Raw genomic sequence first — 26,986 nt, forward strand, 5'->3', positions numbered from 1 at the left:
TATTAACCTCATTTTATAATGCAAAAATAGAGGTTCAAGAAAGTTAAGTACTTTGCTCCAGATGACGGAGCTGCTAAGTGACAGAATGAAATTGTTTTTAAACATGGGGCTGACACCACATTTCTGGCTTTTTATACTCAGCTGGTTGCTTTGCTTTGTGAAATATGGTCCTAAAATAGTTTAGTGCACATTCACATAGAGTATAACAGATATCTGAAGTACAAGAATAAGTTCTGCATATGGAAAACGTACTTATAGTGTTCAATGTGTGTGCATATAATCGGATGAATAGAATACAGAGTGAACATTTGATTCTCTGGCAGGGGTCATACACAGTATGACATGGAGCAGCTGTCCCTGGAGAAAGTTCTTTGTTTCTAGACGGGTACTACACAAGCAACATTTGAGCAATTCAGGATTTCTCTCTGCTTTCACTATAAATAGAGTTCATGGAATTCTGCATATTAAAGTTAATGCAATGGGAAGGAGTCACAGAGTATAGAAATAAACCTTAAGTCCTTCTGTAAACTAGAAACATGTTTGGCATCAGGAGGCTATAAAAACACTGTCATTCCTTGGGTGGATTTGGAGATCTTATTTAGCATATGAAATTTCAGAGTAGATCCTATTATGTAAGGAGACAGGAGGACAGCATAATGTGATTACAAAATGGAGAACTTTCAGGGAAGAGTTAACAGGGCAGCTATACGTAGAGAGAGACATAGGAGAAGAATATGGAAAATGAATGAATGTGTGGCACATGTATGTGCCTATTGCTGAAGCCGGGGTGCAGGATAATCCTCAGATGTCAGGTTTCTTTGAGGCCGACATGTGACTCAAAGCTTGCCACTCGACAGAGAATACTGGGCTGTGCTGGTATTAAGAGCCTGGCTGGAAGCTAGGCTCCCACTCTGCATGAGCTCCCTCTCTGCCGCTCTGTGCCTGTGGGTGGGTGTGTATGTGCGTGTGTGAGGGTATACATTTTGTGCAGTGGGTGTTTAAAGAGCTAAGCACTGAGAACTGGATTTCTACAAACGATCATCACGAGCACTCCAGGCACACCAAACTTCCTCTCTTGGTATTTTTTTTTCTTTTTTCTTTCATCCTCTTTTTGCAAAGCCCAAAGGGAAGAGACCCCAGTAGCCAGCCGGCAGGATCAGGATTGTTTTCTGTCACCTGCTCATGGGGGTGCCCTCTCAAGGGCAGGACTGAAGCTATGTGGGACTGGTGTGTTCTCAAGCACCCGAAGAGAGGAGCTGTGTGAAGGAGCAGCAACCCCTGAGGAAGAGCGACTGTGCCCTGCTAACATGAGCGGCAGCCTGCAGGTTAACCTGCCCCGGAGCTGGGCTGCTGCAGGCGCCTCACTCCAGGAGAGGTCTGAGCATTCTTTTTTTCTTTTTTATTACTATAGGATGGAGGATGAAGCTGTCCTGGACAGAGGGGCTTCCTTCCTCAAGCACGTGTGTGATGAAGAAGAAGTAGAAGGTGAGCTTTTGGGTCTGGGAAAGTGATCATTCATATCCCTGTGTCTCTGTAGATAACAGAATTTGTGCATTTTGTGTGTCTTGCATTTTTTAAAGTTAAAAACCAAAGCTTGGCTATGGAATTGCTTTAATCTCTACATTTTGCTTCAACACAGAAAGTATTTTAAGAACTTCACTGAACCCTGAGAATCTAAGTCAGTGTAGTCTTAACCATTTTTTTAAAGTCTTATTTTAAAAGAGATGCTTGTTGTAGGTCTGCCTGCAACAGAAATAAATATTTTACAAGATACTATTAACAACTTTCCAATGACTAATTCCAGGAAGCTGCTAGATTTATATAAATGTGCTAGGCAGCACCTTCTAATAGATATAGATATAGGTATAAATGTAGCTGTGGATATAGATATAGATAGATAGATACAGATCTATATCTACCTATCTATTATCTATCTATCTTTTTGTAGCTTGTAGGAGAGAGAAACAGATGTTGCAGGAGGGAATGACACCACTGTTATGGGAAATGGGTTACCCTGAGGACACGAAGAGTGGTAATCACAGATGAGTCTAAGTTAAGAAAGGATGGGCAAGTATTTTTGACTTAAAAACCCCTCTCAGGCACTGCTTTCACTATGCTTCCAGTGCCTGTTAGAAACCAAGGAAGAGTCTGTGTTGGCCAGTGCCGTGATGCTTTTACTGCACCTCTCCCCCTCACCTTTCACTTAACAGTAATGTGGGAGCCGTGATACCTGTGTGCTAGTGAGAAGTTGGGGCTTCATTAATATTCATGGAAGTAATTATGTGAGTGCATCACAGGTATACAAGTTACTATGATAGGAGATTTTCATAAATTAACTGGGGGCATAGATAGGCAGTACTCAAAACTAAGTGGAACTTGCTATTGAGCCATGTGATCAGTCTTAAGCATTAAAGGCACCCAAAGGACAATTCAAATGGGGAAGGAGGCTGGGGTTGCATGTCCTGGAGTGATTCCTCAAGCAGAGAGAACATGGGGTTGAAGGTGGACAACTGCCTTGCATCACGCTGCACAGCCTGAGTGGTGTGGCTGTGCTGTGGTTTCTGTTTCGCCTGCCTGTGCAGTGTGCAGTATTGGCATGCTACCCCCACTTCCCACATTTATGCTCTTGAGACTATTAACAATTTGTTGCTGAAGTTTCTTAGGAAAAAGGAAACTGCAGTATTTTCTTTCATATTGTTTTATGGGTTCCTTGAATTTTTGCAACATGACTGTGGAAAAATATGAAGTTGATGAAAGAAATAAAAGTGTTTTCTTAATAGTTTTGTGGTTCCTGATGCTGAATCCCCACAGCAGTGACTGGCTCACTGTTCCCCTGACAAACAGAAGGTAAAGTCATTAGTGCCATAGCATTGAGGTATGAAAAATACAAGTGTCAGTAAAAACCCTGTAGATTTAGGACAATGAAAGTGGAAATACCTCGGAAGGGAGATATCCTGTAGCGTTTTCCTTTGACAATGAAATCCTAGTGGAGTTCATAGGAGATGAACATCTTGGAGTTCATGATGTCTGTAAGATAGACAGCATTGTACCGCAATAGCATATCGTAGTTTTTTTTAAAACTTTGCCTCAGAAGAGTAGTTCCTCAATTATTTCCCTTGACTTTCAAGCACAAAATTAAAAATTCAATATGAATGAGCAATGGAAATGAACAGCATGCAAATCTATAGCCAGGTTTCCTTGGAAAGAAACAAAAAGACACCAAAGATAGTACAAATGCTTATAAAATTCAAATGTGTTGGCTTTTTGACAATTATACTTGCCACATGGCTTTGTATTCTTTTCCATTTTTTTTCACTTAAAAAATGTATTTAGTACAAGGGTGTACAGGGTCTCAATACACAAATCAGACTCATAGTGATCCTCCTGTTTTCAGCCTCCCAAGTGCTGGGAGTAGAGGCGTGTGCCACCACGCCCAGTCTCACTCCCAGCTCAGTGTGCCCCGGGGACGGGGCTCACATGGCATGCCAGAGATGGAACACCTGTGGCTGCGCTGCCTAAGCAAGTGCTTTAGTCTGACTTTTCCCTTCTTGTAAGACCCTTAAAGTGATTATCTTTCATGCTGATTAGTGCCTGAGCTGCTTACGTTTCCCTCAAGGCATGCTTATTTAACTTTCACTGAATCCTGAAGCCATAGCAAATGATGGTGGCTTACAGAATCATTGTTCAGTGAAGAGCTTCAGGGTGTGCAGGCCTCCTACAGTAGAACACTGGAAGTACAGCTGGGGATTCTGTTTCTTATTCAGTGCCCTTCCCATTTTCCCTCCTGACCCTCCCCTGCTTCACTGATGGGGGTGGAGGACTTGGATTTTAGATGACTCCAGGGTTAGTGGGAAGTTGAAATGGACCTAGGCTTATGGCACATCTATCATTCCAGTGGTTGAAAAGAACTTGACTGTCAAGACTTCTGATAATGGTTCATGCTTTAAGTGGGAAAAATTTTCTCAAAGATATAAACCCATCTCATATTTTAATTGCATAAAGAAGGGGGTCTTTGAGGGCAAATAAATGTGATCTAGAGTTTGAGGAGCTGAATTTCTTGTACATTTATGACAGAAAGGAATGTTCCAGTTTAAGGCTCAGATATTTAAAGAATAAGGAGTTAGAACACCTTACATGTATGCAATGTTATGTTTCCTTTTATTCAAGAAGTTATTTCTTTTGCTTCTAGAATAGACATGATTAAAATAAAACTTAAAACTTTTTTTACAGTGGTTTACACAGAAAAAGATATTCCTAATAAATCATTATTAACTTGACTATGGTCCAGTAGCTCCAGTTACTTTCAAATGTTCATGCTTTAACAATGCATTGCTAAGCATGGTGGCACACACCTCCCAGAACTTGGGAGATGGAGGCAGGAGGATCAGCATAAGTTTGAGGCCAGCCTGGGCTATGGAGTGAGTTCAAGGCCAGCCTGAACTGCATAGCAAAATTCTATCTCAAAAACCAAAACAAAATGAAACAAAACCCAAAAACACAACAAAGGAACTCCTCTAAATTAAAAAATGCACCTTTGGGTCTCCTAATTCCCAGTGAGTGGGTTCAGCTCAGTTTGATGCCCAAAGAGCCAGCTGTTCTTCTCCTAGTTACTTGTAATTCCAGGGTTGGGCTGGGGCAGAACAGAGACTGAGACGTCACACCATGCCCTTAGTTCACCCTGGTCAACTTTACTCCCAGTGGGTGGCGTGACACCTATCTACATTCTAAAATCTCCAGAGGAAACCATCAGTTGCAAAATTCTCTTAGAATAGAGTAAGTCGGAAAAGGAGTCATCTTTAGTTTAATGAATTTTTATCTCTGTGGTGCTTATTTGAAGACCTAGTTTTAATACAATTTCCCTCATGTGTTATTGGCTTAGAGATCACTCTCTAAAAAGGGAACCCAGTGCCAATTTTAATCTTTAAATAACTTGAAGCTTTTATGTCTGTGCTTTTATTTAAATCACATTTTGGGCAGGGAATAGTTGCAATAGTTTCTATGTATCAACTAATTTACAAATTTCACCACTTCAGATGTTACTATTTGTTTCTGTTCTGAAAGGCTGAAGTTGCTGCCCAAGCAATTCCACAGAATTGGCCTGTAGGTGACCAATTGGCTGTAGTCTGATGCAGAAGTGCTGACCATGGGGAGCTCCTGGGCCTCATAGGTGGGGATGTGGCCAGGTTTCGACAGGTGAGCCAAGACTGAGGTAGGAAGCAAGAATCTCAGGTAGCTTTTCCAAATAGGATGAAATCCTATGACTATTTTATACTACAAAAAGTCAGCTTGGATTTGGATCTGTGTGGTATAAACAGATTACTTACTAATCTCATATTTCGCAAGAGGGGAAAAGAGCAAACTCCACCTTATCCTTTGAGATAAGCATTGGCTGTTAGAGGAGGTAACTCCCAGTGGCCTTGGCAACTCCGACATGAGGAGGGACCTCTTACATCAAGCTGCATCAGAGACTTAAGAAACATGAAGTGCTGTGAGATGGTGTGGGCTGAAATGTGTCTCCATTTGTGAGGCTTGAGGGGCTCCTTAAAGCTATTTTGATGTACTGTGACAGTTCCCCTCTTCCCTTCATGATTGAGTCCCAACAGGAAGTGCTCCCACCTGACAAAGAGAAAGCACAGTTTTCCATATCTACCCATGTCGGGGTGTTGCATGTGTTTGGAATTTTGAGGAAGGATTTTAGATAAGTAAAAAAGTAAGACAGAATAGATACTAAATCTTAGTGAAAAGAAAGAATAAATGAATATGAAAAGAAAGTATAAATGAAAACAAGTTTATATAGATTTACTTTATATAATTTTCTTATAGTTTTGTTTAAATTTTTGAGATATTTGTTTCTTTTAGGATCCATATTCATATGAAATAATTTAGCCTTTGTCTTACCCTTGATATACTTCTGTTTGGCTTTATAGGAATCATTTTCATTTTTGTACTGCCTTCATATTTGTGTTGATTCTAACAGGAAGCTATAAAACACCTCTGCTTTATCCTCTTTTGTTTTCTATCATTTGAAGAGACTAAAATGGTGAAATGGTGGCCTTTGTCTTTTTGGAGATGAGGTAGAACCTCAAGGTTTTGCAACCATGAAATCCTAATGATTTGAGTCTGGTTTTCTCTGATCTCTGTTGTGTGGATTAAGGGGGGCATTGCTACAGGGGTGTGTGATTAGAAGGGGGTAGTATTCTAAAGAAAATTGGGGCTTGACAGACATTCTGTAGTCATCACAATGATCCAGAAGGTCGCTGCTGAGGAGGCACCAATGAAAACCTGTCAGCTGGGAAGGCAGGGCCTGGTCTGGGCTGGGCTATTCTGAGCGTGGGTCATGAGTGTCCAGTTGCATTTTCTGACCTCTCCTCCACTGCTCACTCTAGTTGCCCAGAAGCAGTGTGTATAGAGGAAACACTTGGACTACTCCTGCTGAAGAAAAAGCCTTCTTCCCAGAAATAGTGTACACAGATTGGAAACCTTTAAAGAAACACAGTCCAGCATTTCAAGGTGCTGACCCTGGAGTAGCAGCTTGGTTTTCCCAGAACAGGTGGAGGACTCATGGACCTTTTACAGCTCCAGAGTAATTTCTCCTGCAGCCTCATTGGAGTGCTTGCCAGAAGCCCTGAAGCTTGAGCACTGCAGCTGCCCAGTTATCTCCTGCTACATCAGTGATGTTAAATAGTTACACTTAGGTTTCCGGCCCTTTAAGGAAGTCTGATGATCGGTCCACAGGTTTTTGAGAAGCAGATACTACTCCTCACAGTTTTCCAGTTGTGGAGAATTCCCTGATAATGCGCAATGTGTGAAAGCTTTCATTCATGAAACCACTTCATAAGTGTCAACATTCTTTGGTGGCAGTGAACCATAATACTTTGAACTCAGTGGTTGGATTGTGTTTTGCAAAGGTCCAGAAATTCTGAAACGATACACTTGCAGCTATTATTTCTGCTCAGTACCTTTTAAGAAGCTTCTTACCTGGTCATTGTTGTGTGTTTACTTTTGGAGGTATCTGCCATTTGTGCAGGTGTAATTAAAGCAGAGTAGCTAAGCATCTGTTTGAAAGTAAAGGTTCTAAATTTACTCAATGACTTAATCATCACAAAAATGAAGGACTGGTTTATAGTTTGGCTTCTCGGGCCCTGCCACACGTCACACCACTGATAACTACCAAACACAGTGCTGAATCTGTACCTGGCATTAAGAATAGGGGCGCATCATGTTATACCACTCTGTACTTTTCATATCTGATTGAGAGAGCCTCCCTAATCATTTTCAATAGTTACTATCATTCTAAACATTTTAATTGACCTAAGTGCTTCATTTTTACTTGTGTAATTGATTTCCTCAGCATGCACTCTTTACCCTCCTGCCCATGCTCACCTCTTGCTGCCTGGATTGGAAAGGTCAGGCCCACAGTGACCAAACAACATTTCACAAGGACTGTTGTCTGGTCCTTTGGCTTACAAGCTCTGGGCAGAAGATCTAATTTTTCTAGTTAGAATGTTCCGATATATATTGCTGTAATTTGTTAAATTGTCTACTTATCCAAAAAGAGGCATACTAAAATGTAATTGTATGAATGATTGCTCCATGAATAGGGAGGACACACCAGTCTATGTATATCTAGAGATACACATTCCCCCTGAAGCATAGAGAATAATTCTGCTCCCTGGCTATTATGTAATTTAAGTGACAATTACAGGAGATTATGCAACAGTATAGAAATAATAGTATGTAGTCTAGCCTGAGCTAAATATTTCTCCATTTTTGTCATCACAAGATTCAGAATCATTGGGGGAATTGAAAAGAGTCTGGTAAGGGTGAGTAGCATATAAATAGAATAAAGAAAGATCAGTTGAGGGTTTTTTTTTTTTTGTTGATGGAGATTTTGCTTATGAGACTGTGTTTGGCTTTTGTTTTGTTTTGCTTTCCTGGCTAATAGTGTTGAGAGAGCTGGTGTGAGACCCACCAGGACAGCGGTTTGCAGCTAGTTCTGAAGACCATGTCACAAAGTGTTGGTTGCCAGGTGGGATGAACGGCGCAGGCAGTGAGTAAGGGCGGTGCGTGACAGCCAGTGAATCAGCATATAGGTGACTAGAATGATTTCTTTCTCTGGAGAGCTGCAGAACCTTTAAATCTTTTCGTTTTTACTTTTCCATGAAGTTAGAATAAGAAGGTACATTTTTGAAGTGCAATATCCAGTGTCTTCACTATTCTTTATACTCTTTTAATTTTGAAAGGAGAACAGGCTCTACTTACATTCTGTTGGAGCAGTGTTCTATGGAATATTTTCAGGGTGGAATGCCTAATAACTGTAACCAGGCCAAAACTTCTGAAAATAAAAACAGGTTTGAATTTTAGTAATACTGTTCAATGAATTAGTTTCAGGGGGCAAGAATTATATATTTATAGACTGGCTAAGCCATCACCTAAGCCCTCAGTTGATTATTAAGTTTTCAACAAGAAGTTCAAACAGTACAGCAAAATAAAGAATATGTCTTTCATGTAGAATGGAAGCTCATAATTGAATCCAGTGGATATATGTGTTGGGCAAATTAGATCAGTATCTGATTGTTCAGATTTTCCTTGCTTTCTTTGGGCTGTGCTCTGGCTTAGGGGTCAGAATTGGATAACACCAAGTCTCAGGACCCCTTTCTATTCCTGGCACTGCTGTTGTCCTTCTGGGTGATGTGAGGTGAATCATGCCCCCACAGTTGTGTTTGCCTCATGCAAAGTGAATCAGTGGCCTGTCTGCTTGGGCAGCTACTGGAGATGGCCTGAAGGTTATTGAATAATTCCTGAAAACTACTTCATATGTACAGTAAACTACTGAAGAATTACTATAACTTCTGAAATTTAGGGGTTTTGGTATGAAGAAATAACTTTACAGTGCCATCTCCTACTTTTGGCACAAACATGAGCAAAGCCATTTGACATTCCCAGGGTGAATCCTGTAGACTTTAGATATTATTTCCTTAGTATATAGTCCTTGCAAGGGGCCAGTCAACTAGCTCAGAGGATTAAAACTCCTGCAAGAAGGTGCAGGGGCCGGGGGTTTGATCCCCAGGCCTGCTGTGCTGACCCTGCCCCCAGGGCATGCTGAGATGGCAATTGAGACTGGGTTTGGTGGTGCGCTCCTGTAATCCCAGCTCTTGGGAAGCTGTAAACAGATGGATCACTATGAATCCAATCTAGTAGTAAGACCCTGAATACCCTGTAGACCTTTCCCTAAAATACAGAAAAAAAAAATCCTTGCATGTAATTTATCTTTATTCTCAATGCTTTTCACCAGTTGTTACTGGGAATGTAAACTACTTTCAGACTAATGCTTAAATACTGATGTCTGATCAACAGGTTGGTTGATAAGTATCCACTTTTTAAAATTAACTTTAATATAATTGAGAAGTAATACTTTTTCTTCCCTTTGAGCTTATCAAAATGATAACATTTGTAGGGGTAAGTGTCACTATGTTATTTTCCCAGGCTTGCATGTATCATTGAACATATTCCAGTTGGAGCCACAGTTAATGTTCCACCAAAGAAGCAAATGATTATTAAAACTGAGCCAGACTGGTGGTGAAGACCTGTAATCCCAGCACTCTAGGAAGCTGAAGCAGGAGGATTACAGTTCTGAGCTCAGCCTGGAGAATTCAGTGGCTTAGCATGGCTCTATTTCAAAATATAAAAATTAAAAGGGTGGGGGATATGGCACAATATGGAGACTTTGGGCTCAATCACCAGTACCACAAAAGCAAGACAAGACTCCCCAAGTAGGTTGATCCCATAAAACATCATGAAAATGAGATCTGAAGGGTGAGCAGGAATCTATAGGTGAAGAATGAGGGATGCATCCCACACTGGCAGGCAAAGTAAAGACCCAGAGAACAGGAAGAAAGAGGGAGTGCTGGTGCTAGCTCATGCCACCAGGAACAGTGGCATGACTGGTGGCCTCTCTTAGCAAAGTGGGGTCATGGTTAGGTGGAAATCAAAGTGGAGCCAGCCGAAGAATGCCTGAGAGAAAATTATCATCTTGGGGCCGGGGAGATGACTCAGTAGAATAAGCACTTCCTTGGCAAGTGCAAGGGCCTCAGTTTAATTGCCGGTTCTGCCAAAAAGAGAAAAAAAAAAATTACCATCTCACAAGTTGGGAAGAAACTCTGAGATGATGGTGTAAGGTTTTAGCCTTTCCTTCTACAATGCTCTGCTATACTTGACCAGTTCAACTAGAGAGGGTTTTGGAACTATCTAGTTCAGTGATCTCATCTGTAGGTGGGTAGAAGAGCTGTTCAGAGCTTAAAGGAATTTGGTCCAGCTAACACTGATGGCCATGGGAATAACTAGGCCTGGTATTCATCCACCAGGGTTGTGGCATCCCTAAAAGTGTGCCCCTATCTGTTCCCTCTGGAGAAGAAAGGAATTTAGACTGGGAAAAAAAATGAGAAAAATAAGAAACACCTGGAAAAATAGGAGGTGGAAAGAACAGAAAGAAGAATGGGAGATGTTGGCAGGGCCTTTGGGAAAGAGGGTGGCACTCTTGATGGGCCTCACCTTTGAAGTAACCCCAGGTGATGAGTTGGAGGGTATCATTGACAAACCTGTCACACTGCGATTATGAGGCAAACACTTTCAGAGAGACATGGAGCCTTTCTTTCCTTCTAGGTAATCACTACCTTGAAAGGATCGTTCCTGTTCCACTGGTGGATGGGAGGGGTGGTGGGGAACTGGTACCATGGTAGTGGGAAAGTGGCAAAGGAGAGTATGTTTCCAGGAGCACCCACAGGACTCCTTGCTTGAGTCCATCATTAACTGGCTGTTTGGCTTTGCTGGTTCCCTGGAAAACAAAGAGGGTGACCCAGATAATGTTTATGGTCTAAAAGGGTGTGCAGGTCAGATGATCTTCTTCTAGATATATGTGGAAAACTTCTGGATTTTGGTGGCACGGGCCACCACTCCCAGTCTCAATTGCCATCTCAGCATGCACTGGGGGCGGGGCCAGCACAGCAGGCCTGGGGATCAAACCCCCGGCCCCTGCACCTTCTTGCAGGAGTTTTAATCCTCTGAGCTAGTTGACTGGCCTCTTGCAAGGACTATATACTAAGGAAATAATATCTAAAGTCTACAGGATTCACCCTGGGAATGTCAAATGGCTTTGCTCATGTTTGTGCCAAAAGTAGGAGATGGCACTGTAAAGTTATTTCTTCATACCAAAACCCCTAATGAGTCCACCTGCATCTTGAAGCACTGGAGATTGTAACAGCCTTGTGGTTTCATCTGCACTTCACCCACTATGCATGGAGTGTGAGGGGAGAGAACCATATGAACAAATTAGAAGGTTTATATGTAATTTGCTGTGAACAGATTAGCTACACTGTGGATTATCTGTCTACAGCAGTCAAAGACTGTTCTTCCTGTTGTCTTTAGAGATGGACAGTGAGTTTGGAATGAGGATGTGAATGTTAGCGTTTGCATGTCTCTCTATATTGCCTCTCTGAGTACAGTTGCAAATCCACTAATCAGTGACTTTTGGATTAGCCATTGTCTTTGTTGTCCAACTCTGCATCCCACTCAGCTATGTAAGTGGTGACCAAAAGATAAGTGGAAGCTGTCAGTTCTCTGTGTTTGGCTCACAGGTGGGTTTTGACTGACTATATGTACCACACATTTAAACCCAGCAGGTCTTGTGGCATTCTCAGGTGTCAGGAGGTAGGGAGAGTTCCTTCTTTCTCTGGGGTGGCTCTTCTCCATCTTCACACTGACCTGCCTGAGTAGGGAGAGAAGCTCACTACAGATGCAGGCTGGACCACCCTTCATGGACTTCTTCAGATGTGGCATGGAGCTGAACTGATCCACAGATCCAGCCTCTGCTCAGGCCTCCCTCCCTACCCTCAGACATGAACATTGGTCACCCCAACCTCACTCTTGGCAGAGCTGCCTCCTAGCCTTCCCAAAGGGAGAGCCAAACCAGAACCCAGTTCAACAGACCTTTTACTTGACTGAAGGGGAAAGAATGTTGCCCAAAGGCCAAGGAGGCCTGCACTAGGTGGAGTAGTCTGCGTTATCAGGTATCCAGGTGAGTGGGACTGAGGGAAACTAATGCCTAAGCTTATATAGCTTCTTCTTCTTCTTTTTTTAAATATTTCTTTTTAGTTTTTAAAGAGTACAAATTAGAATTAAAAAAATTACAAATTATACAGAATTTCACTTAACAGAGTAATATAAATTTCACAATTTTTTTTTTGGTAAAATGTAATATTGTCTTCCAATCAGTTAATCATATTACCAGATATATGCATGCAAAATTGGAAGAAAAAAAGAAAGAAATGTGTACGAAATTAAGAAGAGAAAAAGTAGAAACAATTGAAAAAAGGAGACAAAACAAATTAAGTATTATCTTCTCCTTTCCACAGACCAGCAGAAATGCACAGTGCAGTTGTCCAAACCATCCTGCTTACATATGTAGATAAACTTTTTTCCCCAATCCCTCTCCTGTCCTCCTCAACTCAGTAACTCTTTCCTTTTGAATAAGTTCATTCTTGTTTCCCAGTATCTACTGTCCTCTTCAGATTCCATTTTTCTCTTTCAGGTTCTCACATTAAGGAGACAGAACAATGTTTGCATATGTGGGTCTGATTTATTTCACTTAAGAATGTGTTCTCTAGTTGTATCCATTTACCAACCAAAGACTCAAATGTACCCTGTTTCATAGCTGATTAATACTCTATTTTGTAAAAATACCACATCTTCTTTATCCATTCTTCAGTTGATGGGCAAGATTTAACTATGACAAATTCTGCTGCTATAAATATGGGTGCACATACATCACTGTGGTATGAAGTTATCAGTTCTTCTGGAAAAATACCCAGGAGAATAGCTGACTTGAATGGAATCTCCAATCCTAGCTTCTTAAGGAATCTCCACTTTGATTTCTGTAGTGTTTGTACAAGTCTGCACTCCTACCAACAGTGCAGAAGATTTCCTTTTGCTCCACATTTCCTCTGGCATTGGTGGTTATTGACTGATTTCTTGATGTCAGCCATTCTTTCTTGGGTGAGATGCAATCTCAGCATTGTTTTAATTTGCATTTCTCGAATGACCAATGATCATGAGCATTTTTTTCACATGTTTACTTGCCATTTGTATGTTTTCCTCTGTGAAGGGTATATTCATCTCAAATGCCCATTTTTGGATTGGGTCTTTGAATTTGGGAGGCTTGATTTTTAAAAAATTTTATATGTTCTAGATAGAAGGCCTTTGTTGGAGGGACAATTGGCTATAATTTTTCCCAGTTTGTGGGTTTTGTTTTTACTGTGTTGGAGATTTGCTTTGAAGTGCAGAAATTTTTGAAAAAGATGAGATCCCAGTTGTTGATTCTTTGAAGTATTTTCAATGCAGTTTGATTTTTGTTCATGAGCTCTCAGTACCTACCTCTATGTCTTTAAGGTTTCTACCTACATTTTCCTCCTGAAGATTTAGTGTTTCTGTTTTAGTCTTTGATCCATTTTGAGTGTCCCAGATTACATATTTTCAAATAATATATGATCATTATAATAAAATTGTATTTAAAAAATGTTCAATAATTCAGACTTCATGAGTATCTACCAGTTTTTTTCTTCTCTTGTCAAGTATCATTAATGGACACTGTAAAAGAAGCAATTTAGCATATAAGATTGGGGTCTGCAGCTTTATCTGAAGACTGATTATACCTATTGCTAAAATGAGTACTTGAAAGGCATGTGTTTTGTAAGTGAAACAACAGAATTCCATCTAACAATGTAAGCCTGCAGCATGAGGTCATTCCTTTGGAGCTGTTGGTTCTGCCTACAGCTTGTTGTCATCATCACCATGGTCATCAGATCTGAAGTGTTAAAGAGCTGTGCTCAATAATAGCAGGCACTGGGCTGGGGAGAGAGCTTAGTGGCCTAAGCACTTTCCTGGAAAATGCAAGGACCGGGTTCAATTCCCAGTACCACAGGCCATGCCGGCCCTGGAACCCTGGATGCACTGTGTCAGTCACCAAAACCAGGCGTGGTGATGCACGCTTATAATTCCAGCACTGGGGAAGCTGAGACAGGAAGATCACTATGAGTCTGAGCTGTGTAGTGAGACCCTGTACCAACTAAATAAATAAAAGATTGAAAAAAAAGCAAAAGAAAACAAGAAAAAAAAAAAAAAACCCAGCAGGCACCTAGTTGAATTTTTTTTGTCAGTCTTGGTCATGGGACCTCCAGTGATCCTGAAGATTTCTAGAAGGCTTTTAGTATGCAAAAGTCCAAGATAGCTTAGTGAGAAGAAAAGTATTGACTTTTATTAAAACAAAACAAAACAAAACAAAACACTTTTACTATGAATTTGCTTCCATGCCTAATTCTAAGTAAAATTGGTAGCATTAATATTAAAATAAATTACTGACAATATTCAAAATTACTTATAAATAAATTATATATAATAAATAATTTTCTGTTAGTAAGCACATGTGTTATATTTTTCTATGTAAAAATTTGATCCTATCCAAAATACAAAAGTAGAGCTCATTCCTTGTGCTGAGTAGTAATATGTGTTTAAAATCTGGACCTTTAGACAATCATTTCATAAAGAGCTGTCTTATCCCCTGTTAACTGCAAAATTATACCATCTTTTCATAAGCTGGTATTTATGCCTCAGTAAATAAGCAGTGTTACTTTGACTATATCTCATTAAGGCTGCCTATGGAGACTTACGGATTTGGAAGTAATGAACTAATTACTCATGTTTCATTAAATATCTAGGGTTATATATACTAGCCTATTTTTTTATTATAGAAAGTACCAAAAGAACAACTTCTATAGTATCTGGACATTCTATGACTTTTCTTACCCATAAACTTTCAATTGAATTATTTTTTGTCTAAAAAGTAAAGTCTGTGTAGCATCTTTTTATAATCTGTCACTCATGCAGGATGTCTATCTCCTCTCCTATATATTTTTTTCATAATTAAAAAATTAGTGGGGCCGGGGAAATGGCTTAGTGGAATAAGTGCTTCCCTGGCAAGCTCAAGGGACTGAGTTCAATCCCCGGTTCCGCAAAAAAAAAAAAAAAAATTAGTAAATCTCTCTTAATTTTGCTTTCCCTATGCTTCCTTGGCAATAGCTACAACATATTTTAAGCATCTTGGTATAAAATCAGGTTATTCTAGATAAGCCAGGAAAGGCAGTATTTAACCTACATTTTGGAACTATTGTTGATCAGTTTAGAACAAATGCTGTATACACATGGAGGAGGCTGGAGCAGAGAGAGGGTGAGACGTGGAATGGCTGGGGTGGGAAGGTTGATTTCTGGGTCAAGATTTTGTCTATGCTTGGTGATCCTTTGGATAGCATTGAACTCTGAAAGCTTACATTAAAAAATATTTTATATGCTACCTCTTTCCAAAAATGCTTAGTTTGAGATGAAAATGACAAGTTGGAAAATTGAAGAGTGAGATTAGTATGCAATAGATATCCTGAGACCGTATATCCACTACAAGTTGGACCAGTATTTGTCTCTTCTCTGCTTAATAATCAACACAAGGAAGGAAGCATAACCAAACCTTAGATGTTCAGTATAAATATTGACTGTATTACAAAAGACTGTCAGAGTAGTGGTGAGACACAATTCGTTTTGCCAGTGACATCTGAGAGATATTTCTTCTGTGGATTTTGTGAATAAGACAGTGGTTCAGCCAGTGGCAAAATCTGTGACTTCCCTAAACCTTAAATGTTCGCTGTCATCTACAGATATATTAAACACAGCAACATGTTTACCAGGAAGGGGCTAATGGGGTCACCTTGCACATATGAAGACATGGAATTAGCCCTCAAGTCACCTATAGAATTAAATGTATGAGTCCAGGTTTGCAGTACACAATGATTATATTTATTGTGGGGAGTTGACACCTGGACATAACATCTCAATTCTTATTTTCATTCCCTACCCCTTCCATCCCTCTGTACTCCTTCCAATCCTTGATCCTCTTCTTGTTTACAAAAATTCTATGTATGTTATTTCTTTAACTTTTTTGATCTCCAAGCCTGCCATGCTGGCCTGCCCTCAGGGTGTGCTGAGACGGTGATTAAGACTGAGTGTGGTGGTGCACGCCTGTAATCCCAGCTCTTGGAAGGCTGTAAACAGGAAAATCACTATGAGTCTGGTCTAGTAGTGAGATGCTGAACACCCTCTAGACCCTTCCCTAAAATAAAAAAGAAAAGAAAAGAACAAAAACAAAAACAAAAAATCCAAACAAACAAAAAAACAAAGTATAACATTTGTATGTTAATTTTTTTTTTTTTCCGGGGGGGGAAGAGGGTGGAAAACTGAAGAATTCAGCTATGGAATTTTTAATTTTGTTGGTAAATATTTTTCTAATTTCTAAATCATCATGAACAGTGAAGGTGGGGTCTGTGTAATACCATTTCTTGAATGGTAACCAAGAAATTAAGTATTAAGAATTTTGTGTTTTCTAAAAAATGCAGTATGGTAAAAATCAGAAATATGCGGTTAGGTCATGTATCCTTAGAATTGAGAGAATTGCATGTGATAGCCTCCCAGTTCTTCCTGCTTGCAAACAAGAGGGAGCAAGTGGAGATGGGAAGAAATGAGAACCTAGGAGTAATTATCTTTGACATTTAAAGATAAACCAAGACAGCCATGTTTTTTTCTGAGTACTGGCTGCATTGTGGACTGAGAGAGACTCCTGAAGCCTTTTTAAAAGTCTTTTATTTATTCATTTATCTATTTATTCATTTGGTATAGGGTCTCACTATGCAGCTCAGACTCATAGTGATCCTCCTGTTTCAGCCTCCCTAATGCTGGGGTTACAGATGTGCATCACCATGCCCAGTTTCGGTGGTTGAGTTAACTTCCCAACCCACTGAAGCCTTTACAATTTGTTGGAACTCACACTGTCTGGCAGGGTAAGGCATGTGCTGTAGGGTTATTTTTTTGAACACATGGCATGGAGGCTCTTGCCAAACTGAGGAACGCCCTTTGCCTGCACACCTAAGTGTGTGGATTCCAGTAACTTTACTTTATAGTTCTTAGCAAGAATGTGGCCTTTATTTCAATAGAGCTTAAAACAATCACCTGTTCTTTATGAATTATAGTTGTTTAAGAAAGTTTTGCTATTTCTTCTTTCATTATCTCTGGAAACAGTTTTTCCTGGAATTTCTGTCAGAGAATTTTTTTTTTTTGAGCCTAAAAAAATTCTCTTGCAAGAAGCAGATAACTATCCTGGATTATTTGAACATCTTACTATTTTATAGACTCACAGGGTTGGAAAGTTTGGCTGCCAATTTTTTTTTCGTTTTTATATGTAAGATAATACCAAACCCTCAGTATTTCTGGTTCCCCTAAAATTTTGAAGTCATTTTCTAATTATAATTTAATAATAGTCATACATCTTCATGACATATGTCTGAGACATGGCAAGATATTTTAATAAAACTAAGTACTGAGATTCACCTATAATCAACAGTAACATTTCCAGCAGTAATGCTGGTCCTGTTGCTCATGAACACAGGTATACTGTGGGGTCAGTAACAATGCTTCCATCTCAGCTTATCTTGTCTTTGTAGCTCCTGTTATTTGGCATATATGGCTTTTAAAATATTGGGCTAACACTTTGAGAAACAGTGCCTGCCTCATTGCCACTCATCAAGAAAGGCTGTCTTGGTCTAAGTGGAGAGCAGTTATTGATAAAGCAGTTCCTAACCTCTGACCACCTTCTTAACCCTGGAATCATTTCCTTCTCTAGCTGAGCACAAAACAGAAGAGGGAAATTCGGTTCCCAGTATCAGGTTGGGGAAGAGAAGGAGGGCACTTTGAGTTTTGGATTGCTCAGCTCAGTGCTATCATTTCCTCTGGCAGTTCCTGGAAGGCAGGGTCTTCCTCTTGGGGATGTTCTTTTTTACCCTGTTGTGAGGAACCCCACAAAACACAGCAGCTATGTGAGAACTGGAGAACTGTGGCTTCCTAGGTCATCACAATGGTAGGAACAGAATGGCTGCCAGTGAGCGCAATGCTTTTGAATATGCATAAAGGTTATAAAGTTAGATTATGGTGATAGTTGACTTTTTATTGAATTATTCTCTTACAATGGGTGGATTTTCTGATTTATAAATTATATCTCAATAAAGTTGCCTGAAATGGGGACCCATTTTCACTTGATGCCCAGGTAGCATGGCTCTATGGATTATTGTGTCATGTTTGAAGTCGCCCCCACCAGGTGGCAGGGAGTGGGAGTGGGGTGGATGAGGCAGGGCCAGTGATCTGCTTCAGGGTGGTGCCTGTGCTCAGAGAGTGAACTAAATGGCCTTGTGGGATGATAACACCTCACACCAGGTGCCAAGAGATAAGGAGTTTGAAGGTTCACTTAATGAGTCACCATATCTCATTAGGTGGAAGTTTTTCAGTCAGAAATCTTACTTTAAACCCTGTCAGCCCACATTTATCTTTTAAATGACTTGATTGTACTGTACAGATATGGGTAAATATATTAAATCTTTCTATGTAACGTCCACATGACTAATCTACCTTACCTTTTCCCCCTGGTTCCCATTATTTTTTATGGTATATAAAATATTTAAGGTGACAAATTATAAAAAGATTTGCTTATCTCTTAATTTCTTAGTGTGTGTGTGTGTGTGTGTGTGTGTGTGTGTATGTGTGTTTCAGAGAGCAAGAGACAAAGAAAGAATGCTTTCTTAATTACTCTTCAGGGTTTGGTTTACTGAAGAACTTGGTTGGTTCTGCTCCCTCTATTATAGAGAGGTGATAAAACTGCAGGACTCCCTAGGTAACTGAAGGGCAGGAAACAATTGACACTGTTTCTTAATTCACATTGTTTCTGAGACATTTCCTACTTCCTAGTATAATATAGTTTTCCCATGAGAACAATTTGCTTACAAATGGTTCACCATGATAAGTATCTCATTGGCACATGTTCTGAGGGGAGAATACTGAGATGCTTCGTAGCAGCAAATTATGGTGTGTGTGTGTGTGTGTGTGTGTGTGTGTGTGTGTGTGTGTGTGTGTATGCATGCCTCCAAATGTATTCCAAGTATCTGTATTTCCTTTTGAATACCAGCTAATTCACTCAGGGGTTTCCCATCCTTCATTGGAGTCTCTTTCTTGAAGCTACTTATAATTCTTTTTATCTCTGCTAAATTAAGGAAATACCTCTGTGAATGACTGTTTTAAGAAGAGGCCTGAGGAGTGACTAGATGTAGTCCTAGCAGTCGGTTTGGAGTAGTGTTGCATGTGCATGATGTTGGAGTGTGGTGTGTTGACCACAGTAACATAGTACAGTTCTACAAAGGGGTACCAAAACTTGTAGATGAGATAAGCTAATCTAATTTGCAGGTCAAAAGAGGGGTTAACTTAGTTCTGAAATGAGGGCTCCCACATTCAGTAGTTATGCTGCATGTAAAACAAAAGTAAATATTTTCCAGGTTTTTTTAAAAAAAGGCACAGGACTTTGTATTCCTTTTTTTTTTTCTTATTAGATTTTGTAAAAATAATGCCACTTGTCAATTTTGCAGCTCCTTCCATCTAGAGAACTGAAAGTATTTCAGTCTTTTTTTCTTCATGCCCTTCTCTTTATGGCAATTTTTGCTGGGCTGAGTTTATTTTTATCATTGCAACAACCAGTTTTTAGAAACGAAAAAAGGAAAACGAGAATGGCACTCCGAAATTATTTTAACTGTTTCCTAGTGTGAACATTAGAGTATTTCTAAAATTTCCTTGCCAAGTATGTCTTACTTTTCCCCTTTGTCCCAGTTCTAACTCTCTGTTCTGCTGATTGGGTTAAAAGAAAGTTGTTCTGGAAAACCTTATCCTCAGCAAAAACGACTTTTTGGACTTTGAATAAGGGCTTCATTTTTCTAGCCTCAATGGCATCTTTTCTAGCCCCTGTGTCAACATGACAGACTTGTGGAAGGTTAGAGTTGGAAAGACCTCTGAGGTCACTCAGGTTAAGGCTTTCATTAGATAATGATGAGGTTAAGGCCCAAAGTGATTATGAAATGAATGGAAGGTCATAGAGGTAATTGATGGTAGAGGTTGCCAAGGATTCCTGCTTTCTAGTTTGGTATCCTTTGGTTATCCTAAAAAATAGTCAATTTGACAGAACCACCATGCACCTTCATGAAATCCTAGAGTTATGCAACAGGTACAATTGTACTGTAGCTAACTAAAAATGGAGAAGAAATTCTGTTTTTTCCAGCATGAGTTTTCAAATGTAGAATGGTAATGTGGAGTTCACACACCTTCTACAATGTGGGTTTTCTGTGAGTTGTGTGCAGGAGAGAATGCAGTTTGAAATCATGGGTGATCTGTGTATGTTTCTTAGGCCACCATACCATCTATATCGGAGTCCACGTGCCTAAGAGCTACCGGAGGAGGAGAAGGCACAAGAGAAGGACAGGGCACAAGGAAAAGAAGGAGAAGGAGCGAATCTCTGAGAACTACTCTGACAAGTCAGATGTGGAAAATGCAGACGAATCCAGCAGTAGCATTCTAAAACCCCTCAGTGAGTACTCTTGGGGCTGTTGCCTCTCTCTGTCATATTCTTTACCTTTGGGAACAACACTTTTCTGGCATGGAGAGACACAGAAGGAGATGTGTCAGCAGGTCAATGTATGAGCCCATATAGAAGATTTTTGAGTTGATCAGAAGAGATCTAACAAAGGTTGCGCAGAGTTTTGTGTTGTACAGTTTGACAAGTGAATGAGGAAACAATGTAACAGGTAGCATTAAATTATAGAAATCGCAGTGACCAGAAGGCCCTTAAGAGCATTATGGAGATGATGAGTCCCTTTTAGAAGCAAGTTTTCCTGAGACAACATGTTAAGAGGAAAAAAATGTATGCACACTCAAATAATTCCAAGTTCCAGGGTTACAGGTGACGTTTGAGTAGCTCATGCACTTAGTGATTTAAAAGGGAACAGTGGACCCTTAAGTTATGACTGGCCTAATATATGAATAACTTGTGTCATGACCATATTTCTAGTTTTACTTACAAAAAAAGTCTTGAATTATGACCTGAATGCAGGCCACTTGTGCTTCCAGATGGTGAGATACACGTTTTGGAAGGAACATTACAAGTCCTGTCCCGTATGGGGTTAATTGAGAAATCTTGGGCCAGTTGCTCTCTAAGGACACTCAGATCTGCCTGTGTATAGGACAGAGACACTGAAGGTTGTATAGAGGAGCCTGCACCTTCAGTTGGCAATATGAGTTACCACTATCCTTTGGGACTGAATTGAGTTTGTAAGTTAAGGGTCCATAATAATGGAGAAGCTTCCTATAACTCAGACAGGAATTTGAAGCAACAATTCCTGAAATGTTGAACATAGTATATATCATGTATTGTTAAAAATGTTATTAAGAGCTGAAAGAGGTCAGAGAACACCTCTGGACTCAAATGACAGTGTAGGTTGTGTGTAGATCTATGCTTATGTTGCTTTTTGTCTTTTTTTAATGTGGAGAATATTGGCTTCATGGGTAGGCTTGTGGCTGTAGTAAAAATGTGTAGTAAAAATGATTACATGTGTAGTAAAAATGATTACATGAAGTAGAAACATATGCCAGTGTATCAATCAGTGCTCACTAGAGAAGCAGATTTAATGGAAGGCATAAAAATATATAAGGATTTACAAGGTAGGCTTACAGTGGCTGCTCAGAGAGTCAGGTGTGGAAGAGTCTAAGGCCTGGTTCTCACTATACAGTCCATTGTGAGTCCATATGAGGAGGCTGAGGAGTCTGCACTGGAAGCCAGGAGACAATGTCCGAGATGAAGGTGAAGACTGGAACTCCTCCAAAGAAACAGAAGCTAGCCCTCATTCTCCATTTCCCTTTTATTCCAACTAAGCTAGAAGCCTATTGGTTGGTGCCACACACCCAGGTTGCGACTTCTGTCTTCAGTAAATCCCTTCAGTCACACCCAGAACTATGTTGATCTGATTAGGTGGGTGTTTCTTACTCAAGTTGACAATCAGTTTACTATCACAGCCAGTTTGCAGAGATCCCTAAGAGGAGCCAGGCATAGCCAGGTCTTCATTCAGCAGAGTGTGCACCTTCTTTATCTCCTTGCTGCAGTTGCAGAAATGTGGGCCCTGCAGTAAAATGCATTATTGGTGGTTTGGATAAAGATCGAGTTCCATCATTGCAGGTGATGGCAGACCAAATCAGAAGGAACAGGCCAAGGGTGTTGAGCTTCAGAATGAGGTGAATGCAGGCATAGAGTGTAGTGATGGAACTCTTCTATAGTTGCATGATTGGATCCAAGCAGGCAGCTTATAGTTGTAATGACTAAAGGTGTGAGGACAACTGGGAGATGGACCACTAAACTAAAATAGTGTTCAAATAAATGCTAGGCTTATAAAGAAACAAAGGGTAAAAGACTGAAGTTCTATACTTTCCACTGGAATGTCAGGGGAAGGTCTTTCTGAAAGAGACCATTCATGTGTCAACTAAATTAGAGTATCTGTTTCAGCAAAGTCCTTGAAATGCATATAAAAGGCCAGAGTTAATAGTCAAGAGGAACAAAAAATAACATCACCTTCCAAATAAAATCACTGCAGGTTAGGGTTATCTCTATTTATGGTCTGATTCTGTTTCTGTGAGGCCTGAGCTGGTGTCAAGGAGGACTTCTTCCCTGGTACATGTGATTATGTGCTTGCTCTATGTCTTTCACAAGTCATATCTCCTGGTGCAACTTTGTACCAAGTACGGAAAAAATAGATGCCCACCTAGACAACTGCCCCAAGGGAGTCCGAGGGCTTAACCGTGTACCAGCTTCGTAGGAAGGGTGATGGAAACACTTAGATAGGTAATTAGGAACAAATAGATGGGAAGACACCAAGTCTGAATGTGTGCAGTGGTGGAGCAGTGCTGGTCTCTGGCCTTGGGGACCTGTTGGTGTGTAGCACATGGAATAAACAAGGTGGATTGCTGAGGGCAAACCCTGGGGATCTCTCCACATGCTAGTTTTCCCAGAAGTTCTATGGAAAGACAGTTATTAAGGGTGGAGAACATGATATTGTTTATAGATTTGCATTTTATAGTTGTCTTTTCCTACTGGTCATTATGTGGTACTATAATATGCCTTTGAGATATTTGACATGAGGCACCCAATTTGGTACTAAGGTCTTTAACAAGCTGTGCTTATTTTCTCTACTGTCCATCATGGAGCCTAAAGAGATTAATAGTTGGTTTATCTGGTGCAGCTTTACTTACAAGTAAGAATTGTAACATCCACCCAAATACAGAAAACAGTTATTCCTAAGGCTCAGGCACCATCCTGACTATAAGAGGAAAACCATTTACTGAAGTATTAGCCCAGTGTGCTGCTGTGGTTTCTCAGAACAGCTACACATAGTTCCTGTTATTTTTGTACTCAGGCTGTTAGAGATACTGATATCTGTAGATATAGCATGTCTTGTAGGTAGTAGCCCCACATGGGCTGCATTACATTTTAGACAACTCATATATGGATGGTAACTGGATGTTAGCCATCTTTGTTAGCCATCTTTTTTTTTCTCCCCTAACTTTTGTTGCTTTCACTTTTAAACTGTGAAGCTGTCTACACTCCCTCAGTTTCTTCTTCTTCTCCTTCTTCTTCTTCTCCTTCTTCTTCTTCTTCTCCTTCTCCTTCTCCTCCTCCTGCTTCTTCTTCTACACTCTCTCAGTTTCTTCTTCTTCTCCTCCTCCTTCTCCTCCTTCTCCTTCTCCTTCTTCTTCCTCCTTCTTCCTTTTTCTTCTTCTCCTTCTCCACCTCCTCCTCCTTCTTCCTTTTTCTTCTCCTCCTCCTCCTTCCTTTTTCTCCTCCTCCTCCTCCTTCCTCCTCCTCCTCCTCCTCCTCCTCCTTCCTTTTTTGTGGCCACCTGCTACAGCATGTGGTGCCAGGGATCAAACCCTGGTCCCTGAGCTTGCCTCAGCTTGCCTAACCAGACTATTTATTTATTTATTTATTTAACCAGACACTTTATTTATTTATTTAAACAATTTATTTTGTGTGTGTGTGTGTGTGTGTGTGTGTGTGTGTGTGGCCAGCTCAGCCCACCTGGGGGCTGGGCTGGCCGGCATGTGGTGCTGGGGGATCGAACCGTGGTCCCTGTGCTTGCAAAGCTTGTTCCAAGTAGGTGCTTTAGACCACTGAGCCATCTCTCCAGCCCCTAACCAGACACTTTAAACCTCTGAGCTATCTCGCTGCCTCATGGTGCTTTATTTTGGTCCAGGAAATTTTCATTCTGTGCTCAGACAGCAGAACACATTTTGCTTCTGAAGTCTCTGCACAGATGCAGTGTGGTGGTGCTGAAAGGTATACCAGGTGGAAACCATTGGCTGCTGCCAGGCCAGAACCTTAGCTGGGCATGCTGGCCTGTAGTCTCCGCAGCCTGCCTACTCCTCTCTCCTTTACTCCAGTCACTTTCAATTCTTGGTGCCCAGACCTTTTCTAGCTCAGGGCATTTGCCCTTGGGGGCCCATCTTGTCCTATTACCATTTCTCCTTCTTTGTCTTGCAGTGTTTAAATTAGACCTTGTCAGAGAGGCCTTTCCTTACTGTTGTAAGGCAAGTTACTTAAGGTTAAGTTTTCAGCTCCTCACTGGTTTCTTTTATAATGAATGTTTCAGCTTGCCACTTTTGCAGCTTTTTGTAGCCTGGAACTTTTTCTTGAGATGATACTGGACTGTGTGCCCCAGGAGAGCAGGGACTGTTTTTGCTTAGCCCCTTGCAGATTGCCCTGGAACACAGTCTGTGCTTAAAGAAGGTTGAAGAACAACTGGATGAATGGATTCTTGAAAAGCAAAACACAAACACTGCTTTCATTGGTCTAAATATATTCCACATTCTAGATAAAGGTCTGGCTGATTTTCCTGTCTTCAAGCTTTGTATACAACTTTCTATATTCCTGCTTGGCTTTCCTCTACACCAAGTAAAAGCTGGTCCACCAGCTTTATTCCACCTTGAATGTCCACTAGACTTTCTTGTCTCTGTCTCTGTCTCTGTCTCTGTCTCTGTCTCTGTCTCTGTCTCTGTCTCTCTATCTCTATCTCTCTGTCTCTCTGTCTCTGTCTGTCTGTCTGTCTGTCTCTCTGTCCCTCTCTCTCTCTCACTCTCTCTCATCTTATAGGAGCAGGAGGAAGCACTTTATCTTTACATCTGAGAACAAATCTTTTTTATATTTAAAATAATTAAAAACTTTGCCTTTTCAGAAAGGGCCCTGGTGACACAAGTTCACCTTGGGTAGTACTTCATTATTCCAGTTATTACCACAGTGGTACTTTTGCTCAAGTAGATGACTCCTGAGTATGTAGAATTGCTTGTTAGCCAGTCAGTGAAAGAAATTATTCCACAGCGTGCATAGATTCATCAAGTACACTTACAAATGCTCAGGGCTCTACCTAGGCCTGGGAAATGATGGTGCCCGAACCACACTCCAGAGGCACAGAACTGAATAAGAAAGGGCACTTCTGTGATGAAATAGACACATGTGGCTCTGTCCTTAGGCATATCAGGAAGGTGGCATAATTAGTTGGTCTGTTGCACCTGAGAACAGAGACTTTTTTCACCACTGCGCTGGTGGCTAAACAAGGTTTCTCCAAAGTGTGGTGCTGCATTCTTCGGAGTTTGCGGTGTTTGTGCTCTGGTCAGTCCCTGGTCAGCTGCAGGTCCCAGTGTGGGTCTGTGAACATGGAGAAGAAAATGTGTGTGAGCAGGAGAGAGCTGGGGGAAGAAAAGTGAACTGAAAGAGCAGGCAGGAGGAGAGACAAGGGAATACGGAGGCGGTGTGGAGTGGGTGGTGGAGAGAAAAGCTAGATTGTGCTCTTTCTTAAAAATAACCCCCTTGCCTCCTCCACTTGCACTTTTTTTCCCCCTAAGTTAGCAGTTGCCATCCACTGAGGGTTGCCTGAAAGTGGGTGGGAAGATAGTCCTCGCAGTTCACAGCTTCCTACCCTGGTGGCTTTGATCTCTGCATTCTCAGTTGGTGAGCATCCTGGGACGTTCCTTTGTGCAGCAGAGGCCATCTGGTGACTGCAGACTGCAGATGTTCGCGCTGTTAGGAGACACAGCCACAAACAGGACACCCCACTTGGCACCTTGATCAGCATTCCTTGACAGGCTGGAGCCTGCCTCGGGTGGGAGGAGTGCTGCCTCCCGCACACAGGTCTCACGGTTGCAGTGTTGCGTGCTGGGCATGGGCGCACAGACACTCATTCATTCTCATGCTGCTGGGCTTTAGCTCTCTGGATGTGTACCAGAGCTGACGGATTTATGCTGGTGGACATTGTTCTGGGAGCCTGGGACAATGGATGCCAGTTGGTGATCCAGTTATATTCAGGAAACTGAAACAGAGAAATGGGCAGCAGCTTTTGTTTGGGTCTTCCGGGTAATGAACAGAGTAGCTTTTCATAGGAGCCAAGAATATTTGGGTTTTGTCATTTGACTTCCTTTTTCCCAGTGCACACCCCTGTGCCAACCCCAAGCCTGACCTCATGCTTCTTGGTACATTTGTCGTTTTCCTTGACTTTAAAAATGTTTAAGGCAAGAAATAATGTAAGATTTCTTTAATTTTTCTGTATGCCATTGTCATGTTCTAAAATTGAACTGGCATGCAGGAGAGAAGGGAATCTTTGGAATGTGTATGAAATGAAATAGTTCTGTCCCTGTTTAAAGAAACACAAACACAAGAGAACTGAACTATCTCTTTCATCCTCTTGTCATTTTTTTTGTCTTATAGAAGTAAAAGGAAGCACTTTATCTGTAGATTCAAGAACAAAAGCTTTTTATATTAAAAAATAATTGAAAACTTTGCCTTTCCAGAACGGGCCCTCTGATATAGTTCATGGGAAAGTCAGCCTGTCACGGGAATTAAGAACACAAACCTGGGCCTGGGGAGATGGCTCAGTGGAATAAGCACTTCCTTGGCAAGCGCCAGGGCCTGAGTTCAATCCCTGGTTCCACACAC

General features: G+C 40.9%; 1 protein-coding gene across 2 annotated transcripts in view; it reads left to right on the forward strand.

Annotated features, from left to right (window-relative positions):
* The first annotated feature begins 1,374 nt into the window (after positions 1-1,374).
* The window catches only part of Slc4a4 (solute carrier family 4 member 4), a 360,460-nt gene continuing 334,848 nt past the window's right edge, over positions 1,375-26,986 (forward strand). The window contains exons 1-2 of one of the 2 annotated variants that reach the window (XM_004646547.2): positions 1,375-1,485; positions 20,366-20,545. In XM_004646547.2, the coding sequence (XP_004646604.1) occupies positions 1,413-1,485; positions 20,366-20,545 (253 nt within the window). In that variant the 5' untranslated portion in view covers positions 1,375-1,412. The remainder of the gene's footprint in view (positions 1,486-20,365; positions 20,546-26,986) is intronic. The other variant, XM_004646546.2, reaches the window with a different exon arrangement.

This window comes from Octodon degus, unplaced genomic scaffold (assembly GCF_000260255.1).
Source record: "Octodon degus isolate 3935 unplaced genomic scaffold, OctDeg1.0 scaffold00269, whole genome shotgun sequence".
Lineage (NCBI taxonomy): Eukaryota > Metazoa > Chordata > Mammalia > Rodentia > Octodontidae > Octodon > Octodon degus.